General features: G+C 40.8%; 1 protein-coding gene across 1 annotated transcript in view; it reads left to right on the top strand.

Moving 5' to 3' along the window:
• The window catches only part of COL21A1 (collagen type XXI alpha 1 chain), a 184061-nt gene that overhangs the window by 141286 nt on the left and 21277 nt on the right, over positions 1-21498 (top strand). Inside the window, exons 18-19 of the mRNA XM_075923637.1 lie at positions 7472-7516; positions 8354-8407. Of these exons, the coding sequence (XP_075779752.1) occupies positions 7472-7516; positions 8354-8407 (99 nt within the window). The remainder of the gene's footprint in view (positions 1-7471; positions 7517-8353; positions 8408-21498) is intronic.

Below are 21498 nucleotides of genomic sequence, written 5' to 3'. Positions count from 1 at the left end.
CTCTTTTCTTTGAAACATATTTTGGATGTTATGTAGTTTCAATATCATCAAATGAATTGTAAGCAGTAAAAAAAATCAAATGAGTGATTCTGGAAGTCTTATTGTGTAAATTAGAATGAAATACATTTTATAAGGTGGTATTTGTAAATTAATCCTTTTCTCAGGGTTTAATGGATTTTAATTTTATATTCCATTCATTTTGTCCTCAGAGTTATATTAAATCCACATGTACATCATCATTTTTACCCAATCAGTGGTTAGAATCTATTATTAATGTCTCCATAAATTTTTGTCCATTCCTCGTTAGTGGATAAAGAGCCAAATTTTCTTCTCAGAGCCACATAATATTTTTCTGAATTTTGTAATATGTTATTTGTTTGAAGGGGCAACATTGGTATTTATCTCCTTTTTGGAGGAAAAACAAAACAGCAACAAAATTCCAAGAACCATTTTAGAGATCATGTATTGTTGTACATCTGATCCTGGAATAATTAACTTCTGCTGTGACCCTTCCAATATTACCATTTTTTATTTATTTATTTGTATATTATAACAGCTCCCAGAGGCCCCAATCAGGATTGGGTCAGCATTGTGTTGTATAAACACATATGAAGAGCCTATCCCTGCCCTGAAGATTGTGTGGATATGTAGCCAAAAAGAAGCTATTAGCCAACATGAGTTTTTGTACATCCTTCCAATAAATATAATATTGTTTCTGGAAAAATCCAGTGATCAGTAGTTGAGTATATAGAATATATTGGGTTAATAAAGTACAACTATTTAGAACTTGTGGACAGGGCTAATCTCATCTACATCATTTAAAACCATGTCTGGTTATGGAACTCTTACAGCCCAGACCTAATATGCTTTTGGAATACTGATACAGTTTGTCAGAGCAATAGTTTGGAGAGAAGATTTATATTATTCAACATGAGTAAAGGTGGTGAAAACAGGCCTTGAAAATCTAGTTAGCTTTATATTGTTGCTTTCTATAATATTGTGTCATTCTGTTCTCCTGTACTTGATACCAAAAGTTAGAAAATTGATCGCTAGTCAAAGGTCATAGTGTGCCATTATTAAATTCATAATGATAATAATTCTTTTAAATGGAATGTATATTAGCTAAAGCTAAACAAGAGTTTAAGTGTAATGTAAACTGTAGAACAATTAAATTTCTAAAGTTTGTTGACCTAGTCTCTGTGATCGTGCTGATGCTACATTGGTGTAATTGCACTCATTATTATGGAATTGTTCCTGAGTTACGTAAGTGAAGAGGAAATCAGAATCATGCTCATAGTGTGGATCAGAATGAAATACTCTGATTCTGGTTTAAAGAAATCTGGATTTGTTTATTTTATCATTTCATTCTAGGCCTCTCATCATTATTTTTTGTATTATGGGGACATAATAAATTGTTTGTTTGAAGAGGCAAAAGTTGTATTTGCTAAGGAAATGCTAAGGAAAGAGCTTATAGTCTTAGAATCATTAGGTCTTCATTAATAATAATTTAGTAATTTACATCAGTGTGTTGGTTTGGAAGATGTTTTGCCTTTGCATGTCAGTTATGTCTGGGACGTCTCTCTACTTAGTTCCATTACAGCATATTATGTTAAATATATTGGACAAAATAATGAAGTCAGTGAGCCAAATTGGCAGTGGAGCTACTCTGAATTTATACTGGTGTAACTGAGAACAGGATTTGATCTACAAACGCTGTGCAACATGCTTAGAATCATAGAATCATAAAATCCTAGGTCAGGAAGAGACCTCGAGAGGTCATCGAGTCCAACACCCTGTCCAAAGCAGGACCAATACCAACTAAATCATCCCAGTCAGAGCTTTGTCAAGCTGAGACTTAAAAACTTCTAGGGATGGAGATTGCACCACCTCCCTAGGTAACCCATTTCAGTACTTCACCATCCTCTTAGTGAAATAGTTTTTCCTAATATTCAACCTAGACCTTCCTCACTGTAACTTGAGACCATTGCTCCTTGTTCTGCCATCCATCACTACTGAGAATAGCCTCTCTCCATCCTCTTTGGAACCTCCCTTTAGGAATTTGAAGGAATCCCTTCACTCTTCTCTTCTGCAGACTAAACGAACCCAAATCCCTCATTCTCTCCTCATGGGTCATGTACTCCAGCCCCCTACTGATTTTTGTTGCCCTGCACTGGACCTTGTCCAATGCATCCACATCCTTTTTGTAGTGGGGGGGGACCCAGAACTGGACACAATACTCCACATGTGACCTCACCAGTGCTGAATAAAGGGGAAAAATCACTTATCTAGATCTGCTGGCAATGCTCCTCCTAATGCAACCTAATATTCCATTCACCTTGTTGGCTACAAGTGCATACTGATGACTCATACCCAGCTTCTCATCCATTGTAATCCCCTGGTCCTTTTCTGCCAAACTTCTACTTAGCCAGTTGGTCCCTAGCCTGTAACAATGCTTGGGATTCTTCCGTCCCAAGTTCAGGACCTTGCACTTGTCCTTATTGAACCTCATCAGATTTCCTTTGGCGCAATTCTCTAAGCTGTCTAGGTCATTCTGGATGCTATCCCTGCCCTCCAACGTATCTACCTCTCCCCCTAGCTTAGTGTCATCTGCAAACTTGATAAGGATGCAATCCATCCCCTCATCCAGGTCATTAATAAAGATGTTGAACAAAACTGGCCCCAGAACTGATGCTTGGGGCATTCTACTTGAAACCGACTGCCAACCTGACATCAGGCCATTGATCACTACCCGTTGGGCTCGATGATCTAGCCAGCTTTCTGTCTATCTTACAGTCCATTTATCCAATCCATACTTCCTTAACTTGCTGGCAAGAAAATTGTGGGAGACTGTATCAAAAGCTTTACTAAAGTAAAGATATAACACATCCACTAACTTCCTCATGTTGACAGAGCCAGTTACCTCATCATAGAATCTATTCAGATTGGTCAGGCAACATTAAGGCATAAGCTAACTAAGGGTATGTCTACACTACCCCGCTAGTTCGAAGTAGCGGGGGTAATGTAGTCATCCGCAGTTGCAAATGAAGCCCGGGATTTGAATTTCCCGGGCTTCATTTGCATGAAGCCGTCCGGCACCATTTTTAAATGCCGGCTAGTTTGGACCTCGTGCTGCGCGGATACACGTGGCACGGACTAGCTAGTTCGGATTAGGCTTCTAATCCGAACTAGCTGTACAGCTAGGCTTCTAAGAACTGGCGCCACAAAATGGACCAGTACAATTTGGCATCTTAGATAAGAAAGAGGATACGGGCTCCCAGGGGTATATAGATGGGTCCAGCAGTACATTTTCTCTGAGTGTCAATCTACCATCTATCTGCTGGTCGGGTTAGGTGTTTGATCTCCTGAGGTTCCAGAGGGGACGCCCACCTCATATTCGTCTTTCCTAGGAATTGAGAGACCGGCCCTGGCCTGACACGCTGGAGTCGAGAGGCACAGAAAGGGGTAAAAATTGTACCTGGATGTGGTCCTTTGTTTAAGTATATATATATACATAGTGTTAGAGCTCTTTAAAGATTAAGCTGTCACTTGGTACCATTATTTCTATTTTCTATCTTTACCTTTTTCCTGTAATCATTTTTAAGACCTATATATATATATATATATATTTGCTAGCATTTAAGAAATAGAGCAATAGCCATTGTAACCATATGATTTATAAGCTTCTTTAATAAACCTGTAACTGTTTAAGCTTTAACCTGACTCCTTCAGTTGCTGTAATAGAACCAAGCACAATTTAAAAGAACTTCAGCTGGTCATAAAGGGACAGACATAGGGAGAGCTTGGGCGTTTGGATCTGTGTCACTCCCAGGTGACAGATCCGTTGGGGCACTTTTCAGCCTTCCCCAGGCTGCCCGCTGCGAAGGAACCCCTGTGTTCTAGCAGCTAAAATCTAAGGTGTAATAAGCTCTTCCTATATAACGGGGCGTCTGTTGGCCTGCTGGCCACCCTCTGCGACGGGACCCCGGTCCTAGCAGTAAAGACACGGACGTTAAACCTTTTCTCGGAAACATACACACACACACTGCCCTGACCGTCGGCTGACAGAATTGGCGCCAGTTCTTAGAAGCCTAATCCGAACTAGCTAGTCCGTGCCATGTGTAGCCGCGCGGTACGGGGTCTGAACTAGCCGGCATTTAAAAATGGCGCCAGCCGGCTTCATGCAAATGAAGCCCGGGAAATTCAAATCCCGGGCTTCATTTGCAACTGCGGATGACTACATTACCCCTGCTAGTTCGAACTAGCGGGGTAGTGTAGACATTCCCTAAGCTACAATATAGGGCCTTGCAATTTGAGGTGCCTCTAAAAAAGAAAAAAATGACTCCATTTCAAATTTTATCAATTTTATCAACATTTAAGGCAATATGGAGAAAAGATGATTTCTCTCTACATAGACACATTTTTGTTCAAATATGACAAATATACAGAGCTGGCCATACGAATACCCTTATTCTTCACCAAGTGTTCATATTGACAAGTGGGAGGCAAGGGCTGAGGAGAAAATGATAATTACGCTTGTACAATTAGTATTTTCTACGAGTAAGTCTGCTATCAGTCTTCTAAAGTAGAATTTTGTTGTACAACTGCTACTGGTAAAATTTGCACTATGCCTTCATAACTTATATAAATCAATACATAATCTCACTACTGATAAAACCTGGAAGAATGTGAGGTCAGAGACAACAATGTCATGAAGCAGTCCTGCCAAGCTTATATGGGACTCGTCTAGGATGATATCGTGAATAGCCTCTCCTTTGGCTGGTAATAATCTTTTGTTTACAGGCCAGAAAGCTCAGTCTTATAGCATTTTCATTCCTGTTCTTTTTAACTGTTAGTGTGTCTTTCTTTTCTTGATTTGTACATATGCATAACTATGTATTTTAGTGTGCATGCCATTTTCTGCTTTATGTGCTATCCATGTTTTACATGACTAAATTTTAAGTGATTATCTTATGGGCATGGGTCAAGTGGATCTTGAGGTGGATACATTTCTGCTGGCTTACTTCCATCAGTTTCTTCAACCTTTATTGTATTTTTATTATATGGCAAACTAAAATTCCAATAATTCATTGTTTTATAGCAAAAACTATATTAGAACAAACATTTGTAAATACATTTTATTATATAGACTGGATAAATTTTGTATTTCCCTCGCAGAATTAATCATTTTTTTCATTTAATCATATGAAAAGGATGACTTTCCTTATTCATTGTGTAAAAAAGTATATATTCCGTTTTGTATTCCTATGAGAACGTAGACAAAATAGCACTAACTTTCACATAAATATCCTGTTTCAGTAACTCAGGTTTTCAGTGCATATATACAAATTTCAATATTTATAGTATGCAATTAATTTTTTCTGGTTTCAATAAAAGCTTTCTGCTACTAATTATAGCAATATTTGGCAATTCATGAGAACTTCTATAAAAACAAAACAAATCAATGTATTGGAAATTATGCAGATAAAGAACATTTAAACCACAAGGACATTTATCAAGTCATCATCCAGGATATGGTTCAGTTGTCATTATCCAAGATACGATTCAATGTAGAAATGATTTTGTGGCTTTATAAAAAATCTAATTGTGTTATAGTTTGATTATTATTGTATTTTTACAACTTCACCTTTTGTATATATGTATATATAACACTTTTATGTTTATATATTCACTGTCTTTTCTGCAAAAGTAATACTTTTTTATGCTATGGAGCCTCTTGCACTTGTCATAGTTTAGAACCTCAGAGCGTCACAATACAGTCTTGATAGGGTGTAACTCAGAGCAGAACGAGGCAGACTACACACGTGGATGGATTTGAATGTTCTTTCATTATAACTCTTTGGGCTAACTACTAGGGTTGTTAGATATCATATAATTGAATAATCATGTAACTTAGTGATTACACAACTATTCAATAGTCCCCAGTGGCAGGGCCAACAGCCAGTGTGCTTTCAACCCCGCTCCCAGAGAGCCCCCTGCCATTCTGCGCTGCTGCCTCTAATACAGAGGCAGCAGCACAGGATGGAAGCATCCCCTGTCTGCGGGGGTCCAAGCTGCTCGCAGACAAAAACTGTTGCTTGGGTGGGGTGTGAGAGGGAGGCTGCTGCAAATCAGCCTCGGTCCGCAGCATCCTGGACTGACCATAGACAGAGGCTGATCTGTGGCAGCAGTCCCTGTCTGCGGAGGGGAGGAGGGGGGTGTCCAAGTTCCTTACGGACAGAGGCTTCTCTGCCTTCCATGGAGCAGCCTCTGTCTGCAGAGGGCCTGCTTCGCGGAAGCCTCCCCGTCTCCCGCCCACATGCTGCTGCCTCTGATAGAGTCAGTAGTGGAGGGGGGGAAGGTGGCACTGCAGAGCTGGTGCTGGGGGGAAACTAGCTTTTAAGTTGGCTGTCCCCCAGCACCAGCTCCTGCTTGCCCCCCTTGCTGCATCTGTAGGAGGCAGTGGGGGGCAGGAGGGAGGACGGGCAGTTCCATGGAGTCAGCATGCATAGACAGCCAAAAGCTTGCTCCCTGTACATATCGGCTCCAGCCTGCTTGCCTCACCCTCCGTGCTGCTGCCTTTCTATCAGAGGCAGCAGCGCAGAGGTGAGGGAGCAGGTGGATCCGGTGCTCATGGGGAGCCTGTTTAAAGCCAGCTCCTCACGGGCACTGAGTCCCAATCTCCACCCCTCCTTGCTGCCTCTGATACAGAGGCAACAAAGGGGAGGGAGTGCGTGTATTTGATAAGTGTATTTGATAACTGAGAAGTCCCTTAGAATTTGATCACTACAAGGTAGACAGAAATGTGAGATTTGCTGTGCTGGATTGGATCATATATCCATCACTTGCGGTGTCCTAGCTCTGACAATAGTCAGTAGTTGATGCTCAGTTGAAAGGTGAAATGAACCTAGATAATTGCACAATATTTCTCTCTGGCAAATATTTTAAGTCCTGAAGCATGAGGTTACATCCACCCTCTTTTTAGGAAGCATAACTACAAAGGGTAGAATTGTAAAAGAAAGTATTTTACATGAAATTGCAACTTTTGTTACCACCCAAAGTGCTGTCCATGTAAACATGTCATGATAGATCTAAAAACCAGCTGGTTTATTTGAAACTGTGATCATGCCAAAATTGGTCTATATATAGCGTAATAGGAAATCTTATGAGTATTTCCTTCTCTGCCTTGTCAGGATTTCACTCCCCCATCCACCCTCGGTGGGGCAAAGGTGGGGACATGACCCTGCCCACCTGCACATTTGGAAGTACTGGCAGGAAAGTACAGAGGGAGGCACTGAATCCTCTGTATTGGCCAGAGTATTAGCTTGCAAGTTTCCAGGTTGTATCGTATTTCCTGGCCCTGTTTCTGACTCAAATCTAAAGAGAAATGTTAAGATTTAAAAAAAGGAACATGTTTATAACATATCTTGGAATGGCTGTTTTATATATTTAAAAGTCCTTGTTTTTCCCTTAGGGAATTCCTGGAATCCCGGGAAGTCAGGGAACAAAAGGACAAAAGGTAATAGTTTATGATAAAATCTGTGTGAATATAGCTTTTTTTTTTTTTTTTTTTTTGCCTGAAAAATAATTTGAGGGGATATTTTCAAAAGTGTTGTAAAGGGATTTGGGAGTTCAAATTCCACTGAAAAGCAGGGTGGGGGAACAGGGGAAAGCCTCAAGCCCAGGCTGTGGCCTGAGTTAGCATGTCAATACTGCAAGTTTATAGCCTGCGGGGCAAGCCCCATAAACTCAAGTCAGCTGATAGAGGCCAGCCTAGGGTATTTTATTGCCACATAGACATACCCTCAGAGACAAAAAGGAGTGGAAGTTATGCTGGGTGTTACGAGTTTCAGGGCCTCTTTATGTCTCCAGGATACTACCCTGACCTGGGTCTTAGAGATCTTTTTAGACTCCAAACAGCATGGTTGCTCTGAAGTAGGAGCCTTATAAAGTGGAATAAGCTGCCCCTGATCTGATCTTACCTGACTCCTAAGGGTAAAGGAGAGAGCCTATCTGTCTCCTAAATCAATATGAAAAAAAGGAATTCTGCTTGCCAAGGTTGGTTTAAAGGCCTTCCTAAAGGGGATAATTTTTTTCTTTAGTTTGGTTTTGGCCATCCGTCTTGGAATCCTGTTCAGTGACTCATGCTTCTAAATCTCTGCAAATCTTTTGGTCTATTTTTTGTATTCTGCAATTAGAATAATTAGAATGGTATGTAAAAGGCTAACATAATTAATTGGATCTCCTAATGCTTTCAAATGAATCCCGGTAAAACACATCTGTAGAATTAGGGGTTTGTAATCAAATTAGCTTTCTACAACAGTATTATATTAATATGAAATGTTTGCAATTGTAGGGTGAAATCGGACCTCCAGGACAACCAGGAACAAAAGGATTTCCAGGGGCGACTGTACGTGTGTACTACTATATTCATTTATCTATATCTGGTCACTTGTGGGTGTGAATAAAGGCTTAGGGCAAAAACTGATGACAGTTTTTATGCTTGAGATAGAATTAAACAAATATGATGAACATGTGCTGTGTATTTTTTGTGATTTACTCATCCATTTGCCTCGCTCTGTGTTTTTGTGTGAATATTGGATCTAGTATGTTCCCTACATTTAAAGCTGCTTGAATTTGTACTTTTACAAAGCTAGAAAACTTGTTTGCATGATTAGATTGAATGCACGTTCTCCACATAAATATGTCTATTCTACCATTGAGGCCAAGTCTTGTACTTACTGGAATCTGGCTGTGCAGAGCGTGTGTTCAGAATCAGAGCCTAGGTTTACTTGGATAACCAATATCAGGTCACACAAATAATCCTTAGACTACCGTTTTTGCTTATGTTTTTCTTTGAGTACTCTTGAAGTCCAAATAGATTACCAAATTATGGGAATGGTCAGCATTTGTGTATTTGGCAAATTATATTAAACTATCTCTGCTGTCCAGATTTCCAGAACAATATTACACCCCTTTGTCTTTCAAAGCTGGTGATTTCCTGACTGTCACAGTAGTACAATACTTGTTCTGGAAATTGATATACAGATGCACAGATTATACAGCCAAAAGAGACCACTGACAATTTTGTTAGTCTAGTCTGACATTCTGTGTAACACAGGCCATAGGACTTGCATGAATTAATTTCTGCTTTAAGGAATTAATATCTGTGACTGAATTTCAGCTCTCCTCCTCCCCCCACGCCACAAATCCATTTTTCAGTGTAAAGATTCCCAATGGTGTGAAATCTAAACACAACCCTCAGTAAGTTTTACCAGTGGTTCATTATCCACACTTAAAATTTTGCACCTTATTTCTAGTCTGAATTTGTCTAGCTTTCCTTTCCAGCCATTGGATCTAGTTATGTCTTTGTCTGCTAGATTGAAGAGATTTTTATTTAACAGTTCTCTGTCTCCATGTAAGTATTTATAGATTGCAAAAGTCACCCCTTAATCTTCTCTTAAGAGAGTTATGATTAATGTTTAATGTTGTAGAGATGTATCTGAGAATTGTATCTGAGGGTATGTCTACACTACAGAGTTAGTTCGAACTAACGGACGTTAGTTCAAACTAACTTTAATAGGCGCTACACTAGCGCTCTGCTAGTTCGAACTTAATTCGAACTAGCGGAGCGCTTAGTTCGAACTAGGTAAACCTCATTTTACGAGGATTAAGCCTAGTTCGAACTAGCTAGTTTGAATTAAGGGCTGTGTAGACCCTTAATTCGAACTAGTGGGAGGCTAAGGCTTCCCAGGTTTCCCTGGTGGCCACTCTGGCCAACACCATGGAAACTCTATGCCCCCCTCCCGGCCCCGGACTCCTTAAAGGTGCATGGGCTAGCTACGGTGCCCGTGCCAGGTGCAAGCCTGCCAGCACCCAGCCAGCAGACCCTGCACCTGGCACGGATTGAGCCAGCCACCCGATGCCCCCAAGCCCTCCCCCTCTTCCCGGGACCAGGCTGGCGGCTTCCGGGAGCTTGCCCGGGACCGCAAGAGGCGGGCACCCGCCTGGGCTAGTGCGGACATCGTGGACCTCGTCCACGATCTCCGCACTAGGCACAGGAAGGTGGCCGTCTAGGGCAGGAAAGCTGCCAGTCTGGCCACCCAGGAGCAGGAGTGCATGAAAATCAAGGTGGTTCACTGAGACCCCCGACCCTGAGCCCTGAGCTTACAATGGCCGTCCTGGGTCAGACCAAAGGTCCATCTAGCCCAGTAGCCTGTCTGCCAACAGCGGCCAACCCTAGGGACCCTGGAGGGGATGGACCGAAGACAGTGACCAAGCCATTTGTCTCGTGCCATCCCTCTCCAGCCTTCCACAAACTTTGGGCAGGGACACCACTCCTACTCCCTGGCTAATACCACTCTATGGACCCAACCTCCATGACTTGATCTCACTTCCCTTTCAACTCTGTTCTAGTTCTAGCCTTCACAGCCTCCTGCAGCAAGGAGTTCCACAGGTTGAAATCCCGGGCTTCATTTGCAACTCCGTCATGACTACATTGTTCCACGAGGCATACAGATAGTTCGGAATGGCTTGCTAGTTCGAACTATCTAGCCCATGCCGCGTGTAGCCGCGCGGCACGGGGTTCGAACAAGCCGGCATTTAAAAATGGCGCCAGCCGGCTTATGCAAATAAAGCCCGGGAAATTCAAATCCCAGGCTTCATTTGCACATTCGGTATGCATACATTACCCCGCTAGTTCGAACTAGCGGGGTAGTGTAGACATACCCTCTCTGATTCTGGGAGAATCTCTCTCCCACATATCAGATTCTTACAGCAAGTGCCAGGTTTAATTGAAAATAACAGTCTTGAGGAATTTTTATAATAGAATATTTTAGGCAACCTAAGTGTAGCAGCCATTACCTTATCCCCTAGAAGTACATTATGAGCTCCTTGGTGCAGGCACTTGGCTTTATTTTCTATGACAGGCAGTGTGGCCTGTTTGAGAGCACAATCGGCTAGGTTCCAGAAGACCTGCATTCTGTTTTTAACTCTGCCATTGGCCTGCTGTGGGACACTGAGCATGGCATTTCCCCACTCTGTGCCTCAGTTTCTGTCTCTGAAATGGGGATAATGGTCCTTTGTTAAATGTGTATGGCTGAAAAGTGCTATATTAGACATAGGTATTTATATCAACTTAGTGCCATGTGCAGTCTAATAATACATTAGAAAAACATCATCTATCTATGACTTCCTATGCCATGTTGTCTGAGAACCTCATAATTGGAAAGAACCCAGAGATGGGAGTCACAAGGGGAACTTAGGTGCTGTGATGCTGAGCATTACAATATTTAAGCCAGTGGGAACCCGAGGGGCCAGGAGCCTGCAGTGCTGGCAGCCCATGACAATGGCATTGGCAGCTTACAGGGCCAGCAGGCACTAGCGGCCCATGGGGTTGCTGGCAGGTTAAAAAATACTGGTATTTAACCATGAAACCAATTAAATCGTAATTAATATTTTAAACCCTTTTACGTCCCTACCTGTCACTTAATGGAACTCACAGCCCAGGTTAGACACCCGGGCTTCCCATAATATTAATGGAGAGAATTAGGTGCTTAAGAATGTGATTCACAACTGCAAACATGGTAAGTGGGAAGCTTTGCAAGCTTAGGCCTGTCTTCCTCTCACAGTGAATTATATGCTTGGGCAGAGCAAGATGCTTCCCTCCATTTAGAATTCATAGCCATGAACCTTCTGTCAGAGTTAATTGCCTAATCAGAACAGTCTTTTAAGAAAAAATCAGTAAGGAGTGCCCACCATTAGCCCCGTGGCTAGTACACCCACCCAGCATGTGGGAGAAACCAAAGGTCAAACCCTTGCTGTGCTTATTTGGAGTAAGCATGTGAAACCAGGTCTCCTCATCCCTGCTGAATGGCCTGATTACTAGGCTACTGGACACTATGGGGAGTTGCTCTCAATTTCTCTGATTGGAATTGTTCCACTGTGTAGAAATAATATTCATTGGCAGCCTGGAATCTACATCTTCTCTATAGTTTTCCTAATTACCGAGTTGTAGAGTTATTCTCTGGCACAATTCTTAGTTATTTATGAAATTGCTCCAGGAGAGAGTCTTGCCCCAGAATACCTTGTAGCTCAGTAATGAATAAACACTTCTGAAATAGATACAGATGCAAGTTCACATCTCTGTACTGCGGAAGGGGAAGTTGAACTCTAGTATTCTACAATGCTGGGTTGAGTGCTCTAACCACTAGGCCAAAGATTTTTGGGAGAGAGTATATCAGGTTCAGCAATGGCAACATCTATCTTCTGGGGCCCAAAGGTAAGATAGGCAAGAGAATATACCTAGTTTAAAAATTCTGGTAAGACTCAGTGTGAATCAGGCACCAATCTGCTGGGCGGCATCACCATTTAGGCAGATATGCCCTTGACAAGGCACCAAAATTTAGGCACCTCAACATTTTAACGGTGGAAGCTAAGACATCAACTCACTTTAGTTAACTTCAGGGTTAGGTGGCAATTGAGCAGTTTTGTGACCACCAGGGCTACGTCTAGACTGGTACGATTTTCTGCAAATGCTTTTAACGGAAAAGTTTTTCCGTTAAAAGCATTTGCGGAAAAGAGCGTCTAGATTGGCACGGACGCTATTCCGCAAAAGCACTTTTTGTGGAAAAGCGTCCGTGCCAATCTAGATGCAGTTTTGTGCAAGAAAGCCCCGATCGTCATTTTTGCGACGGCATCACCATTTAGGCAGATATGCCCTTGTCCAAAAGCATTTGCGCAAGAGGGCTTTTAACCAAACGGGAGCAGCATAGTATTTCCACAAGAACACTGACAATCTTACACGAGATCGTCAGTGTTCTTGCGGAAATTCAAGCAGCCAGTGTAGACAGCTGGCAAGTTTTTCCTCAAAAGCATTTGCTTTTGCGAAAAAATTTGCCAGTCTAGACGCAGCCCAGCAGTTCCTAAATATGGGATGTAGACTCTTAAATAATGTAGGTGTGTCTGAAAAATATGTCTACTCTTTTTATCCTCACAACACCCCTGAGAGGTATGAAAATACTGTTATCCTAATGGATATATAGAGAAGAGGGGATAATAGACTTGCACAAGGTCACACAGAAACTCTGACATAAGAAAAACTTGAACCTCCATCTCCTATGTCCAGGTTAGCAGCCTAACGCTTAGGGAAACCTTTTGACCTCTGTTTTACCCATATAAAATGCATATAGACAAGATGCTTTTTTGAGAACAATTTACATCTTTTGTATGTGAACTCTTAATGGTATTTCCTTACATTTTATTGCATGTAACCCATTTAGCTGAGATCTTTAAAATTATATAGTAATCTTATTAGCGACTCCTACAAATGATTTCTCTTTCCAGAGTGTATGGAAATAATTTTTAACAGATGGTAACTTTCACTAATGGAAATCTGAGTTTACCACTGGAAATAAAAATGTTACTTTTTTAGTTTTTAGTGGGAACAAGCCTAGGTACTTTGGAGAATTCTCTTTGAATTAAAGCTTTAATTTGTTTTATAGATTTCGTTTATTTACCTTATTTTATGAGACTCTGGAAATTGAGATCAGATTGTCTTGCTAAATATAAATTCCCAGATATAAGTTTTTAACTGAAAATAGAAACATTTCAATTTTACAATTAAAATAACTTGGGTTTCTAGGCCTATTTTTATTCTGAAATATATCAAATTTTTATGTAGGAGTTTAATTTCTAGTGTACTTATATCAGACCGTGATTAAGATAGATCAGAAATATTGAATTCAAGAGTTTAATGTGAAATTAGTCTGCATTGTCCTATCCTAGCCAATATTAAACTTTTGCATAGTTACAGATTTGTATTTGCAGAAATTAGGAATCATCACAAACTTCAATTTTTGTCCCCACATGTAGTAAGCTCTCAAATAAATTGTCCATTTTCATGCATCCTTTATGGAAAATATGTTATCAGTTAAAATGATTCATTGAAATTCTGTTCTGTACCTCTCAGAAGTGCAGCACAGAAATTCACAGGCCAGGCGGTAGGAAGAATAGGTGTCTTACCTATTCAGGAAATGTAACCCCACCACTGACTCAACATCTTCACTAGAGTTTGTAAGGGGCCCTGTGTGCGCATACACCTGCACTAGAGGAATTCACTTATGGCCACCTAAGAAACTGTTACAGCTTTTGTGCATTGTGGTGGGAAGAAGAATATCTCCCACAGCATATTCAGAGGGTGGGGACACTATGGGAAAAAGCATGAATAAACTTGTTTGAAAATTTTACAAGTGGCACTGCAGGCTGGTGTAATGGGCCAATCAGAAGAAAGTCAACATCTGATAGCAGAGGAGGATAGATGATAGATAGTGTGGGATAGTTCTAGAAGGGCCTTAATAGTGAAGTAGCTTATGTTTGATGCAGTGGGGAAGGGAAAGCCAGCAGAGGTATTCAAACAGACCAGAGATATATTTTCAAAGTGATGGGTATGGAAAATCCTCTTTGTAGCAGCATTCTGAATGGATTCCAACAGAGCGAGATTGCATTTGTGAAAGGCATAGAGAAGGAAGAGACAGTGATTAAGACACAAGATGATGAGAGCATGGACCAGATATGTAACTGTGAGGATGGAAAGGAAAGGCCGTATCTCAGAGAGGGTATGCAGAACGAAGCAAAAAGATTTTCATATAGCCTGGATGTGAGGACCTAGAGGGAGGTCCGGGTGAAAAGTGATACCCCGGGTAAGAATGTGAAAGGTTAATCTGTTAACCAGTAAGTATCACCCTTAATGTGTGATGCTTACTGCTTCTGGTTAACCATTAACTGGTGGGGGCTGGAGCAGTTCCCTGGTTGCTGGGGGGAGAAGGGGCATGCTCCAGTCCCACGGCAGGAGCGGAGCCTGCCATGGATACTGGCAGCTCCAGTCTTCCAGAGCAGCCTCATTCCACAGGAAGCCTCGATACCCCATAGGTGGAGGCTGCTCTGGCTGAGCTGCCCCCCACCTGCACCCCCTTAAATTGGTTAACTGGTTAAACATTGGCAGGAAGGTGATGGCCTCTATGGAAATCAGTTTGCCTGCAGGCATGTTTGGCTTTAATGGAAAAGGTCCAGGGTCATGAAAGGGATGTTAGCAGCTGGACAGGTGAATTATTTTTCAGTTCACCCAGCAATCTGAACAATCAGAAAACATTAGATTCGCTGCAGAAATGTTCGGAAATTGGAACCCAATCAGAAAAATCCACGCTTTATTAAAGTGATTAGGGGTGTCTCCGCTATAACTTTTAGCCCAGTGATTTGGGCCTTGGCATAGACCCATGTTGGAATCCTCATTCTGGGCCAGGGACTTAAACTCAAATGTCTCCTGCCATGTCACCCTAGCACCAGACTAGAGATGGTTCTGACATTGATTGTTCTTAAACACTATGTAATGATTCACTGAGCCAAAGAAAGACAGGGTATGTCTACACTACCACCCTAGTTCGAACTAGGGTGGTTAATGTAGTCATTTGAAGTTGCAAATGAAGCCTGGGATTTAAATATCCCAGGCTTCATTTGCATCTTGCCGGGCGCCGCCATTTTTAAATCCCCGTTAGTGCAGACTCCGTGCCCGCGGCTACAAGCGGCATGGAGTAGGTAGTTCGAATTAGGATTTCTAATTCGAACTACCATTACTCCTCGTGGAACGAGGTGTACCGGTAGTTCAAATTAGAAAGCCTTATTCGAACTACCTACTCCATGCCGCTTGTAGCCGCGGGCACGGAGTCTGCACTAACGGGGATTTAAAAATGGCGGCGCCCGGCAAGATGCAAATGAAGCCCGGGATATTTAAATCCTGGGCTTCATTTGCAACTTCAAATGACTACATTAACCACCCTAGTTCGAACTAGGGTGGTAGTGTAGACATACCCACAGTGAGCAATCTATGGCTTCGTGATTAAGGTGCTCACTGGGGAACCAGATGTGGCAGATGCAAATCTTTCCTCTGGGTCTCCTACATCCATAACAACTTTTGGGCCAAGTGTTATAAGGACACATGTACTTTTCTGAACCTGTCCGAAATGAATTGTGTCAAATTTATTAATAGGGTTAAAACAACATTTTTTCAGAGACTAAACTATTCATCAAAAAAAAAAAAAAGTCCTGCTGTAGCCATGCTCTCATTTGTGGGGTGACCAGGCAGCAGGGTCACAACAGTTCAGGGATCCTGACTCTTGTGCCTTCCCCTTGTGAAACTTTCCCCCGCACATGCTGTCTCACTGCAGAATAATTACCACTGGTACAGGGTCAGTGGGTTGCATAAATAGAGGATGGAGAGTGGGGGCATATGCTACTCTGGCTTACCTTATGTTTGTACACACAGAGACTCAGTTTACTGGTTTGTGTCCTTGGTTTCTGAGTTTGTTTCACTTTGTTCCATTGTTGATTTTCTGGATGGGTTACTTTGTAGTCACATTACAACTTCTAGTCTGCTGAACTGAGGAGTTTTATTTTTTCAGTAACTCGCCTATCATACTTTGTTCCTGTCATCTTTAGAAAACATAGGGTCCAGGTTATTAGCTGGAATATAATTTCCTGAGGACCTCATCAATTTGATTTAGTATTATCTCCTATCATCCGATTTAAAAAAAATAATTGATGCATGGAAGATTTGAATACATTGAGCAACATAGGGAAATTCAACCAAAAAATTAGAGTGGACTTTTCCTTGCATTAGTCACACTAAATGTGTTTGTTCCAGAGAGGGGGGAGGGGAAACAGATGGAACCCTGTTGATAGTTTATACTAAATACACTGGGGAAACTATTCAGTAACAAGTTCTTCTTAAGTAACAATTATCCAAATTACACTGCCAACATCAACAATTTATTAATTTATCTGCCACATAAATATAGTCAGCCCTGGAAAAATAGGGAAGTAACATTAAAGTTTTAGGACAGAGTCTCCTCTTTTAATTTTATATGCCATAATCTTTGGATTTGCTCAGTTAAACTTTCCTCGTGTTAGAAAATTATTTTATGTGCAGAATATCAATTCCATGGAAGATTAAGTTCTAATAATTGTGCATCACATATGCACAATATGGTTTCTTTATTTAAATCACAGGATTGGAAGTCAGAACACCTGGGATTTATTCTTCTCTCTGCTGCAGATTCTCTCTGTGAACTTGAATAACTTGACTTCAATATTGCCATCTCTAAAGCAGTATATAGATAGTAATATATTTATTGTAAAGAATCCTATCAAAACATTACATTGTATGCAAATTTTCCAGATTGAGAAATGGATCTGAAAGAAAATGAACCATTTTAAATCAGAGAAGCTAAATGTGCTTTTGTAGCATTAACACATTAACCCTCTGAACAGCCCTGTGATATGACAAGTTTTATATATCACGGGACCATTCCAAGGATTAATTTACTAGTGTTTGTAAAGCACTTTAAGCTCCTTAAATTGAAAGAGCTACACACACTGGAGACCACTATAAAGTCAGTAATGATCAGTAACTACTGTGTAGTGATCACTCTATAACTCCTAGTCTAACTGTGGGGAAAAATGTGGTATTTCGGTTAAAAATCTGGAGGGCCTTTTGATAAATGTTGACTTCCTCATGGTGACTTCTGTAAGCACTAGGTATTATTGCTGTAATTTATGCAGAAATTAGTTTAAATACCACATGTAGGGCCATTCTGAATATATTTTTAAATCTAGCCAGAAGTCTAATTTGCCTTTAATTGATAACAATAAACAGCTTAGTTTATATTTTACTGAAGGTGCACTATAATGTTTTACTCAGCTGGGATATAGATTACAATGCTTCATTTGTTCTTGAGTTAATACATAATGCTCACATTGCAGTGAATCACTACTGGAAGGGGTGCACTGTTAGAGTGGCTGTGCTAACTAAACCAAAATCCTCTGTTCATCTCTAGTAAATCACTAGACAAAAGTTTTAAATCCCATGGAACTTTAGAAAAAGAATGGCAGTAGTTTGATTGCCCAGTATCCTCTGAATAAAAAGAGGTTCTAATGTTCTGTACTGTATTGATGTGCTTGCTTATACATACATGAAGTTGATAGTCATTTGTTTTACAGTCCATCCACAATGTTCTTATAAACAGAAATGTTTTTCCGAATGTTTCTGGAAATACAAACTAACAAAAAAGAGGCATTGGTAAGACTGGATATGAATGGGCATGAGATTTCATGACTATGTAAATGTTTTTTCAGCTATTTGACCATTTCTATGTATCAATATGCTTAGATGACAAAAAGTATATCATTAGAAGACTTTCCTTTATTAACTCTAATTTCCAAGTTTATATACATTATTTTCATTGCTACCTACAGATCTGGAGTCATAATGAAAGGGAGATGTTGTGAGAAAAGCATATATTAACACTCTGAAAATTATTGTAAATGGGAATTCCCTCTTGGAAAACGTGCCTTAAAAATAATATTGATCTTTTCCAAAATACACTTGGGAATAACTTCATATAGAAAAAAGAATAGCCCAGGCAGAGGCTTAGTAGCTATTAGTTATTAGTTTTCATTTGGTACAAATACAGTGGGAGATTTCACTATTCACACCTCTTGATCCCTGGAATCTAGCAAAGAGGGGGGCATTCTTTTAAGCAGGTTGCAATGTGAGTTCATAGGATCTGCTTGAGCCTGTATGCTGAAAGTGCTGCATTTTTAAAAGACTGAAGTTGTTGAGTTGTTAATGAAGGCTCCAGTTCTGAAGTCTGCCTGTGGTTATATGGTCCAGTGATTATAGGCATTCTGGGGGCAGAGAGTTGCTGCCTCCTAGCACCTGCCTACCCTGTACTCCCGGCCAGAGAGGCTGGAGCCACTCGCCCTCCTCCCTCCCTGGTGCTCCAGGCCCAGATGTTGGATCTGCTCACCCTCCCTGTACTCTTGGGTTGGGGAGGCTGAGGCTGCACACCCTCCTCCCTCCCCATGCTCTGGGCTGGGGAGCTTGGAACTGCATACCACATGCCTTCCCATGCTCTGGAGCCGGGGAGTCTGGAAACATGCATCCACCGCCCTCCTAATGCTCTGGGATGGGGAGACTGGAGTATGTGCATCTGCCCTCCTCTCCTCTCCTTGGTGGTGGAGAGTACCCACACGCAACATGCTGCTCCACCTCCCCGTGGTGGACGGGTGGAGATGTGGTTTGGCTCTCATGGGGGCGGGACCTCAGCAGAAAGGGCTTGCCTCCTCCAGCCCTACTTTCACTGACCACCCATGGAAGATATTCAAATTATGCCAAAAAACAGATTACATGAAGAAGTATGCTGATTTGAATGAGGTGACTTCCCATGAGTAAATTTAGAATTTATCGTTATAATTCTTTTTTTTATTGAGATTTTAATGGCAGACTTATCTTTCCTCTGAGTAGATTATTTCATGACCTAAAAGCCCTGGGTGTATTGTGCTTGTATCAAGGCTTTATAATAAGATGACATTCTTGATCTCTGTGGCTATATCTACGCTGCAGGGTTTTTTTGGAAAAAGATACACAAATTGCCAACTTCAATTTGCGTATCTTTTTTCGAATTCTTTTTTTGGAAAAGGCCTTTTTTGATATTTGGCCTGAATACACGGGGCCAAATGTTGGAAAAAAATCCTTTTTCAGAACATCCCTTCTTCCTCGTAAAAAGAGGTTTACAGGGATGCCGAAAAAATGCGTCTGCTTTTCTGAAACTTTTTTCGGAAAAGCAGACGCATTCCTTGGACATGACAGAGTTTTTTCCAGGATACCTCCAATATCACAGAAAAACTCTGCAGTCTAGATATGGCCTGTATTGTGGCATAATCATATGGTGAATTTACCCTCTGAAACTTAAAGACCTAGCTAAAGCAATCTTGGAACCATTAGCTGTTCTCTTCAAAAACTCATGGAGGATGGGGTGAGAACCCAGAGGATGGAAGGTCAAGCACAATACTTTTTTTTTCTGTTAAAAGAGGAGCCTTGAAATTATACAGTATTAGCCTAATTTGGATAGTAGGAAAGATACTGGAATAAACTATTAAACAACTTGTAAGCACCAACAGAATAAAAGACTGATAAAGAATAGCCCACATGGATTTGTCAGGAAAAAATCCGTCTGGACCAACCTTATTTCCTTATCTGGCAAGTTTGCTAGCCTAGGAGCTGTTGGGAAAGAAATAGATGTGATATATATGGTGATTTTAGAAATGCTTTTGATAACCGTCCTACATGACATTCTCATAAGGAAGTTAGGAAAATGTGGGCTAAATGAAATTACTTTAAGATGGACACATACACATGAAAATCCATACTCAAAGTGTAAATACAAATGGTTTTCTGTCAAAGTTAGAGGGTGTAACTAGTGGGGTCTGATACTATTATATATTTGTATTGATGTAGAGGAGCTCATTCTTACAAAATGTGCAGATGACACCAAGTTGTGAGAAGTTGCAAGTACTTTGGAAGATTAGAATTCAAAAGGACCTTAACAAACTAGACAGTTGGTCTGAAACGAACAAGATGAAATTCAATAAGGACAGCACTTAACTGGAGAACTATGAAACAGGGAATATATGCTAGACAGTATTTTTGCAGAAGGGATCTGGGAGTTATAATGGACCTCAAATTGAATATGAGCCAACATATGTTACTGAAAATATTAATATAATTGTGGATATATTAACAGGAGTGTATTATGTAAGGAAGACAATTGCAACCCTCTACTCAGTACTGATGTGATCTCAAGTACAGTATTGTGTCCAATTTTGGTTGCTGAACTTTAAGAAAGATCTGAACAAATTTGAGAGACCTGAGGGAAAATAAGAGTGAATATAGTGGCCTGATAAGACTTCAGATATGTTAAGACAATGATCTATTGTTTTCCTTGTCCACTGAAAGTAGGACAAGAAGTAAGGGGCTTGCTCTACAGCAAGGGAGATTTTAGTTAGGTATTAGGGAAATCTAATAAGGATATGTCATGGCTCCTTCCCCACTCTGGCATGATAAATGCAGAAGTGGGGGCCAGCAAGTGTACCCCAAAGCCTTATCTACCAGGCTTTGGTATAAAACTTCCCCCAAAATCTTAAAAACCTAGATCTTGGGAACAAAACTTCCGCTGCCACCACCCAAATGTTGATAAAGAAATCAGGGGGAAGATCATTTGGGAAATCTCACCCCTAAGATAAAAATCAAGGCACACAATTAACCACTGCCCGGTTAATAAAAAGAAAAGAAAGAACTTTTATTATTACAACCGTATTCCTGTTGCAAACATAATGACTAGATAGGGAGGTAACAAAATATACTCATGGAGAAACTCCATGGGCCTAGAACTTAGTTATAAAGAAAAGCCAAAACATCTTTTAAGCAGTGCCAGATCTCAGATCCCATACCCAATCCTTAAAACAATAAAACCTAACGAAACTACCTAAACTTTACCCTACTTACAGAAAATGAAGAATGGTGTCTTGGAGAGAGAGAGACATGCTTGTCCCTCTCTGTAGCTGCAGAGAACTCTTAGGGAGACAAAAGGGAGAAAAAAAAGAAAAAAC

This window comes from Pelodiscus sinensis, chromosome 3 (assembly GCF_049634645.1).
Source record: "Pelodiscus sinensis isolate JC-2024 chromosome 3, ASM4963464v1, whole genome shotgun sequence".
NCBI lineage: Eukaryota > Metazoa > Chordata > Testudines > Trionychidae > Pelodiscus > Pelodiscus sinensis.
This window is presented reverse-complemented; position numbering and strand designations above follow the sequence as displayed.